This window comes from Echeneis naucrates, chromosome 19, assembly GCF_900963305.1.
Source record: "Echeneis naucrates chromosome 19, fEcheNa1.1, whole genome shotgun sequence".
NCBI lineage: Eukaryota > Metazoa > Chordata > Actinopteri > Carangiformes > Echeneidae > Echeneis > Echeneis naucrates.
The window spans coordinates 17863868-17873344 of NC_042529.1; the positions used below are offsets into that span (position 1 = coordinate 17863868).

Below are 9477 nucleotides of genomic sequence, written 5' to 3' on the forward strand. Positions count from 1 at the left end.
GAAGCGAGGGGCCAATGTTGAACGAGTCTCTCATCTGTGGTAGAAGCCAAGTATTACCATAATGATTCGCTTTTTTACCCTGTGAAAGACAACCGTTCGACTATCCCGCGCATCGACCGAGCACAGCTGGCGACCTCGTGGGCCTAAACCGTTAGTTTTTCTCGAAGATGCCGCGGGAGAGCAAGATTCCTCTGATCCAGAAAATAGCGAAGCAGGCCTACATCACTTTCAAAGGCCGAAAGACTTCGGCTAATGGAGACAACGAGCTGATCGCAGACCAGCAAAGCAAACTCATCTCCCTGGTGACAGCGGTCAGGGCGGCCGACCTGAAAATCTCACCACGGAAAAATAAGGCGGGCTCTGGGGCAGCGGGGCTCACCACCCCCCCGGTCACCTACATGCATATCTGCGAGACCGAGGTGTTCAGCATGGGGGTGTTCCTTCTGAGGACCGGCGCCTCCATACCACTGCACGACCACCCGGACATGAACGGGATGCTAAAGGTCTCTGACGCTTCATGTCTCACACGCTGTGCCCTGTAGAGAACAGCGTCCTCTTTTTGTGTCTGCTAGATGGAAAGGTTGTAGAGACATAGATCCAGACAAACGGAAACTGGCGGAAAAAGGAGAGATATAGACACAGTCAGTTGAGACAAATATAAACTGATATAGATGGAGACATGGAGATAGGTAGAGACAGATACAGGCAGATTGAGAGATGTAGAAACACATGTACAGGTTGATGCAGACTTGGAGAGACACATACAGGCATATGGAGACAGGTGGAGACAGGATATATATATATATACACGTCTATATCAGGAGCATCCAACTACCTGTCCCGGGGAGGCTCATTTCAGTGTATTAGTCATCAGTATGTCTCAACTTTATGGAGCTGATTTATATTTTGTGATTTCGTTATGATAGCCTTAAAGTCTGCTCAGGGTGAAATGTGTCCCAGAAACAAATATGTTGTTGTTTCCAAGAATCTAAGGAGAACAGTGGGACAGAAAGAATTAGTGGAGTGGAAGGGGCATTCAGTACTTGTGGCACTGTAATCTTGAACTGCTGTGTTTGTCGTCTCCCTGTGCAGGTTCTCTTTGGGAAGGTGAGCGTCTGCTGCTTTGACAAACTGGAGGGTAACTTGAATGTCAGCAGCCCCCCACCTACTTTTGATCCACCACTGACTTCACCCCAGACAACCTCCCTGTGGCGGTCTGTATTGCGTTCTGTATCAGAGTACTCTGAGAACAGCGGGCCGTGTCTCCTCACGCCTCTGAGGGATAACCTCCACCAGATTAATGCAGTCGACGGGCCTGCTGCTTTCCTGGACATCCTAGCACCGCCATACAACCCAGATGATGGGCGTGACTGTCACTATTACAAAGTCCTTAAAACTGTGGCTGAGAGGCAAGCGGATGAAAAAAGTGACAAGAAGCAGCAGGGAGAGGAAACAGTGAAAGAAGAGGAGATGTGGCTGCTAGAAATCCCTCAGCCAGAGGACTTCTGGTGTGGGGGAGAACCCTACCCAGGCCCAGCAGTTTCTGTCTGAATGAAGACACTGGTCACTGCAATAACGGGTTAGACAGATATCTACCATCATCCGTGTTCTGTCCTTCCTCAGGAAGATTAAACAAGAGGGTCATTATTACCTCCAACTCAGAGAGATTGAGGGCCTCGCTCAAGAATGCTGCAGCATGGCAGGTGCTTGCAGGAACAGGGGCTTAAACTCCATAACCCAACAATCAGGACCATTGAACTTCCTCTCTGACCCTGTGCACAAAAATGGTACTGGACGGTGCTAATACCTCCACAAAGGCCCAACAACCTTATAGGTCTATGTCAGGTCCAAAACATTATCTAGATCTGCACCAAACTTCAAAGTGTCATAGATCTAAATACCAAATTTTTACAATACATCCAAAGATTCAGGAAACTGATACAGAATTCCTGGACTTGTGCCTTTGACCTAAGGGGCTCCAAAATAGAACAGGTCCCTGGTTCCATCTGTCTTTTAATGGCAATTCAGTTCTCTGTTTTTTGTTTGGGCCTGTCAGCAAAGATGAATACCAGCTTCCTGGTGGTCAAAAATTAGCCCGGTATTCCTTCTTATGACCATCAGGTTGCCTTGTACTCACAGTTTATCCTCAGCCAGGTGTATTGTGGCTGATGGCATCATCAGGGTGTGTTGTGTATCAGAAAGCCTTAACGGCTGCACTGGACATCCCCACTGCAATTGTGTCTTAATGCCAATGCCTGTAACTAAGTTGTACCTGCCTTATGTTTGAGTATTGAATGTATTCCTTACATATTCCTTACTATACAGCCATTTTTGTTTTACAGACATTCCTTTTTCCAAAGTGCACATTACATTATATCCTATGTTTAATTGTCTGCCTTTAAATAAGCTGACATTCAGCTCTTACTGATTGGTGATGTGTTGTAGTCCTGTTCAGTAATGCAGCTCAGTCTAGAACCATGGTTTAGAAGATTCATAAGGTTAAAGACTGCCACCTTAAACCCACTCCTGAAACCATGGTCCACAAAGAGGGACTTTTACTGTGTCAGGGATCATCACCATTTTCAGCAAATGTAGACCCTCCATTTTCTGTATTTTGCATAACTTTAGGGTTTTTTTTCCCTTTGGCCTGTATTCAACCCACTGACTGATCATGTTATTCTAATGATGAATGTATGTGGAACAATAAAGCAAATGAGTACTACTCATTTAAACTCTTCATTCCACTTTGTGTTTTTGAGAAAACAAGTGTGTTCTCTTCTTGATGATTTGATTTACTTTGATATTGTGTCATGCTGTCTTACTGACCTGGGCCTCATGTCACATCTGCATCTGCAGTTGGAAGAAGTCAGGACTCTAGTAACACTAGTGGTCAATACCTTTAGACCTGTAGCTTCTTCAGAATCAATGCATAACACATTAATTGTTTCTGGGTTGAGGGGGGTGCTGGAGCCAATCCCAGCTACACCCTTACAGGTCGCCAGTCCATCACAGGGTTGTTCGACAGAGAGTAACAACCACTCACTCATGCCTACAGGAAATTTACAGTCACCAATGAGCCTAAAAATGCATGTCTTTGGATGGTGGGAGGAAACAAATGCAGGCACGGGGAGAACATGCAAACTCTTCTTCTTGTGGGGCTACAGCGCTAATCATTATGTTGGTTGATATAATGGGTGTAAATAAAGCAGTTTTGGGTGAAGCTGTAGTTCCTGACAGAGGTCACCTAAAAATACCCAAGAGCTTTTTGATGCTGGGCAGACACACAGAAACACAAAAGAAGTTAGCAGGAGTCTATTACAGTTTTATTCCTCTGATGTTAAGTCACCACAAGAAGAGGTGAGCAACAATATGGAATGTCACTATGAACTGATCAAAGACCATTATATAGTGAGTTTCTGCTTCTTCATTGTGCACCACTGTACCTGAACTGAGCTAATCTTGTTGCATGTTCACGTTCATTGTGCATAGGCATAATGATTGATCAGGAAACACTTCTTTTTAAACGTAAGCAGACAGAGGAGTGTGGAAAAAATGCAAATAAATAAATAAAATAAAATATAATAATAATTATTATAATTTCCACATTAAACGAGAACCAATATTTCACAACAAGACGCAGGTGGTAAAACAAATATTTCGTTGTTGACAAGCGGGAGAGAACCTCCGGCCAATAACCTTGGTCTCTCTCTCTCTCTTTTTCATCTGTTCTCTACATGGACATAACTTTGGTTGCGGGTCCCTCACTCAGTTCAAATTACACGTAGAAGTTCGTCAAGTTCAAGGACGTAGGGAGAAAGGAATAGGTCACAACGATCATAACACAGACACGTTGCGGAGCCAACTCTCTTAAGTAGCTCCTTTCAGCTCCTGAGACATCTTTGTAGAAGCGCCGGTGTATACACCTGCATACTTGGCTGTTTTGTATTTTGTATTATATTCAATATTCACCTTATTTGGGGATGCACGGCGGACCTTGGGTTAATTGGTGACTCTAAATTGTCCGTAGGTCTGAGTGTGAATGTGATTAGTTGTTTGTCTCTGTCTGTCTATTGGCCCTGCGGTGGACTGGGTCTGTCCAGGGTGACCCCAATCCTCATGTGAGCTGGGATTGGCTCCAGCAACCGGAAATGGAGAAGCAGTAGAAGATAAGTGCGCGTGAATGAGAGTGATTTAGTATCGAATTTGTTTTAAACAAAGCTCACATATTACAGACACTGAGGCATTTAATTATTCTCAGACTGTTACAAAGCTGAATCAGCAGCTGTCGTGCTTAAATAATGAAACGTGTGCAGTATATTTTCTCTCACTGTCAAATTATATTGACTTTATATTGATTGATTTATTGGCAGATCTATTTATTGGCCGACCCTCCAATACTGCCAGTGACTTCATGTCATGAGTAACATCACCTGCTTACCTCTCCGGGACTTCACTCATAGTGAACAGAATCTGGTGCCGTATTATACCAATAATACACTTTCAATTGTTCCTATAGCCTCATAAATTGGGTCCGCATGTCAAGTGATGGTTGTTGCTTACGTCCTCAACAATGCAGTGGTAATGGTGTTGGTCACGCGAAACCGCAGAAAACATATCAGAAAGTGTTGAGGTCAATTATTCTAGGACCAATCTCTGATCTGCCTATGTGTACCTTCATTATTATATAGGCATGATACACATCTGAGAATTGTTCAGGGTAATATTTCACCCATTCGCTTAGATTTATGACTGCAGGTTAAGACAGTTTTCTAATAATAATAATATTAATGATAATAATAATAATGATAACAATAATAATAATAACAATAATATAGTTTTCAACTAGTAATAATAATGGTAGAAGTTTTAATATTCAAAACTGATACTGGATATATATACATATATATATATATATGTATATATATATACACACACACACACACACACACGTGTATGTTTGTTTAATATCAATCTAGAATCACATACAGGTTTATGCTTTATGTGACTTTTCTTCCAAACTTGTCATTCCATAATCCTCTTCAGGAAAGGAACCTATTGGAAAGTAACGTGTACATACATGTAATACATGTGTAAAATACAGATTTCGGTTTTAGGTTTTGTGTGTGTGTGTTCATACAAATAAATCTGAAGTAGCTGGGTTGTTGAGAAAAGACGTGGGGGCAGAAATAGCCATTTTACATATTCTCACTGTATCTAAATTACCGAATGTTAAAGTGTGCCAAAAAACGGAAGTCAATGGTCTAATCCGAATTCATGTGCTCAGTTAATTTAAGTGTTTCTCACATTCAGTGAATCCTACTTTGGTATTTCTAAAGTTTATAAATTGTTGGAGTTTTTTTTTTCCGCTGAATGAAGCCTGAGACTGAAGGGGCGAGTCAGACCAGACAACTGGTTTGACTCTTCAAGTACTTTTACATCTATTTAGACCATAACAACAGCTAAATGTCTAGAAATGCAAATTAATTATTAGAGTAGAAAAAAACCATCAAGTTATATTCTGAACGTTGTTAAGGAGGTTTTTAAATATTTAAACCTCCAGACCCCAATAGTCTATTAACCAAGAGGATACGATGCGTTGCTACCAGAAGTCAATATTTAAAGGCGTTTTTACCCTCCTGCGATGCGCCCTTATATATTTAGATTTTTTTTTTTCAAACTCCCCATTATTTCTCTGAATTTTGTTGACAATAGTGGTGTTTAGAGATAAAGGACCGGCGTTATATTAGAAAAAAGTGGCTTCACTGCGACAAACCACGGATCTGTTTGGTTCTGCCCACCAAGCTTAAAACAAAGGATTTACAAAAATGAGCGCATTTATAACCTGTTTCATTACTAAATAACAAGAGCGTGGGTGAAAAACTCTGAGTCACAGAGGCCACTTGTGACGCAACGCGGGGTTTACCCACTAAATTTCCAACGCGAACTATTATTATAAATGAAGTTCAAATAATTTAATCCTCCACTTTCAACCCGCGCAAGTTCATTTTCCATGATAGCACCATGATCAATACCGTTAGTTTTGAGTGATAAATAAAACTGATGAAAATGACTGTGTTTAGCATCCTCAATATTTAATAGGTCCCAAAACACACATCACAACAAAAATGTCAAGTCATTATTAGTTCAACATATTTACACACATAATTTTTACACGTGAACCGCAACTGCTGAACACTTGGAGTTACGCGGGACGAATGTGTACAAAAATAGAAAGTTTTTCAGATATACATTAAACGACAGATGCACACTGAGAAGCGTCCTTGAAGAGTTTGTGTACAAAAAGACACGCAGCAAGGCACTACAGGGGAGGACCAGTCCTCAACAAACATGTTATAACTAACACTTTGTCAACTGAATAACTTCAAACACTTTTCTTTATTCAAACGTTATTGTAGTTATTTCACATTTAATATCGGGGCCTGTTCTTGCGGGAAATGTGGCGATATTTTTTCTAAGCTCCTTGTATGTTCTCACGGGTTACTGGTTAGGTTTAATAATATATTCAGTAGACTGTGCAAGCAAAGTGCGTTCTTGTCAGTCTGTCAGTTCTGGAGTAGGAATGGATAGATGTGCGTAATTGCGCACGACGGCACGCAGTTCTTGTATATTCCCATTTTGGTCCTCTCTAGTTCGCCACAGTTTTATTATATGTAATTCGATGCTTGTTTCATTTTCGGGGGTTAGTGTGTGTCACGCTCCATGGTGACAACAAACTTTTCTAACTAAGGGCAGATCCCCGTCGTTGCACTGATCCCGCCTGATGACCGCTCCAGCGCGGAGCTGCCGGACGAGGAAGAGGACGAAGTGGAGACAGTTGAAGACTTCCTTTCCTTCTGCCTCAGGTGGATTTTGGTGTGTCTCTTCCTCTCGTCGCTGCGGGCGAATTTCCGGCCACAGTAGTCGCAAGCGAATGGTTTTTCCCCAGTGTGCGTCCGGATGTGCGTGGTGAGGTGGTCACTGCGGCTGAAGTTGCGCATACAGATCCGACACTGGAACGGTTTGTGTCCAGTGTGGATGCGGATGTGTCTGGTCAGCTCGTCAGAGCGAGAAAACCGCCGGTCGCAGCCTTCCGCAGGACACGGGTACGGCCGCTCGTGAATGGGCGTCTTGCTGGGTCTATTCGGGTATTTTCTTGGACGCAGGATCGGCCTGAGGGGCAAGTTCTGTGGGCTGTAGGCAGAGGGGAGCCTCGCCGGTCCTCCCTCCGAACCACCACCACCTGGGCCCCCTAGCGTGAAGTTCCTGATAGTGTTCAGAGGGGTCAGGGGTGGAGGGACACGGAATGTATCGAGTGGACATGGACCGAACGGTTTCCGATCCTGTATACTTGCTGTGTGCATGTCCCGCTGGCAGGCCGGCTGGAAGAAGCCGGAATAGTCGGGAATGATGGGGAACAGCCCGGGTGCTTCTGAGCTGCCGGGCTGCTTGGGCGAGGAATACGAGGGTGGCGGGTAAGAGGCAATTGGACATGTGGAAGTTGACAAAAAGGCAGAGGGGTCCTGGTACATCTCCCCGCAGCCAGAAGAGGAGTAAGGGGGCGGGGGAGAGTACAGGTGGTGATGATGATCTATCTCTGCCTGGTTCTGAGCCGCCATGGTGCAGCTCAAATTTCCGCTGGAGAAGTGACTAGGAGATCCTGAAGAAGCCGGGGAGGACGATGCTGAAGAGGAGGGAGGAGGATGAGGAGGGGGTGGCTGGGCCACGTTGAAGATGCCCGAGACAATGTTGATCACTCCCTCGGGGTTCCAGTTACCTGGATACTGGGAGTCAATTGAGAACTTTCCCATGTAGGTGAAAGTCTGGTTGCGATGGGACGCGGGCTGAGAGAAGCCACTGGAGTAGGAGGAGAGATCCAGGGAGCGCTTCTCTGAGCTCATGTCCGCGGTCATCAAACCATCTGCAGATGAAATCAAACGAGCTCATTACTGAGACAGCACCAGCAGCACAAATTAATCTGCTCAAAGGAGACAGAGAAGTAGACAGCAAGTACTGTAGAAACTGCGTCCCTGCGCCCCCATTTCACTTTATTCATTTAATGTCCTGCTCAACCGTTTGGCCTATATTTTAAAAACTAAAAAAAAAAAAAAAAGTTTTAATATTGCTCCAATGACATAAAAAATGCAAAGAAATATTTGCCCATTGCATTTTTCGTGGAGAGGACATTAAAGGGTTAAGAAAGTATGAACTTTCTTCTCACACGTCAGGCAGGACGTTGTTGTGCTGATACTCTCTCATATCTGGATAATAAACATTTCTCTGTACACGCTGCAGGGTATCAAATATGTTTAATCTTACCTGCTGTCACGTTAATTTGGTCGTAATGTGTCCCTAAGTCTGTGTTGGGGAAGATAGTCACAGAGGTCGGCAGGCTAGTGGAGATGTCATCCACCGAGTACACGCTGTCAGGGTGCACGAACCCCCCGAGATTCACAGGCACCTTCTCCAGTGTTTTGGTAGTCATGGTCAGAGTGAAAGGATGTGTTCTTCTTCTTTATTTTCTTTTTCTTTAAGCTGATAATAAAGCGAGAAGAAGCGTGAGCAGCCCGGGGTCACCACAGCATATCTATGTCCCCTGCTGAGAGGATGAGCCCCGCGGAGAAACTTTACTGTTGTAGGGACTCGGGCCATGGTACTAGTATGTATATATGGGGAACCTTTTGAATGCAGCCATACGTCATTACCCAAATATGGAGTGGGAGTGGTTTTGAAGGCGGTCGGGACAAATACGCTGTTGATGCTGATTCGCTGAGAGGCCCCATGACGATTTCAGAGGGAATCACTTGTGAATGGAGTAGCCGCTGTCTGAAGCCACCAGTCGGACTTTTCCACCGTACCTAAAACTGTCGCAAAAGACCTGAAACCCCTGCGCGGACAGAGACACTCGCCCTCTTCAACCAAGACTAACACCACCACGGTCTTTCACTCCCGATGTTCTCATCTTTCCTCTCTTTAACCACACTCACAAATCAAAAGAGGAATTCCGGTCGAGCTTTGGAACCCATAAAAGGTTGAATCCGGTAACTGGAGGAACAGCCCCATATCCCATATTTGGTTTCGATTCCGGAACAAGGTAATCGGAAAGTGACGAGTGTTACCGAACTCAGCGAGAAAGAGAAAGTTGGAACAACCACAATTCAACATTACGGACGGACGAGCGGAATTTACTTCTCTGGGTGGGGGTGGGGGTATGGGCGCGGAAACTTGTGTCAGTCTGATTTGACTATGCTCTAGGAAAGAATAGAATATATGACGAGTTAAATATAGCCAGGCTTAGTGTAGTGTCTAAGATATGCCCTCCTGTGGTCTCCTTGAGAAGTTCCCTCTCTCGCTCTCTCTCTCTCTCGCGCGCACACACACACACACACACACACACACAGACACACACACACAGTTCATGGACTCGCTCTTCTGGTTTGATCTTGTAAAGTCCCACCGTGGGTGGACAAAAGTACAAAA

The 9477-nt window shown here is 44.2% G+C and overlaps 2 protein-coding genes across 2 annotated transcripts; one reads left to right on the forward strand and one right to left on the reverse strand.

Annotated features, from left to right (window-relative positions):
• Positions 1 to 2731, forward strand: LOC115060060 (2-aminoethanethiol dioxygenase-like). The gene is made up of 2 exons (XM_029527878.1): positions 1 to 503; positions 1093 to 2731. The coding sequence occupies exons 1-2, from the start codon at positions 168 to 170 to the stop codon at positions 1549 to 1551; spliced, it is 795 nt and encodes a 264-aa protein (XP_029383738.1). The 5' UTR covers positions 1 to 167; the 3' UTR covers positions 1552 to 2731.
• A 3351-nt stretch (positions 2732 to 6082) lies between these two features.
• Positions 6083 to 8618, reverse strand: egr2b (early growth response 2b). The gene is made up of 2 exons (XM_029527847.1): positions 8317 to 8618; positions 6083 to 7918 (listed from the first exon to the last, which is right to left on the reverse strand). Exons 1-2 carry the CDS (start codon positions 8480 to 8482, stop codon positions 6744 to 6746), a joined length of 1341 nt encoding a protein of 446 aa, XP_029383707.1. The 5' UTR covers positions 8483 to 8618; the 3' UTR covers positions 6083 to 6743.
• Positions 8619 to 9477: the final 859 nt, after the last annotated feature.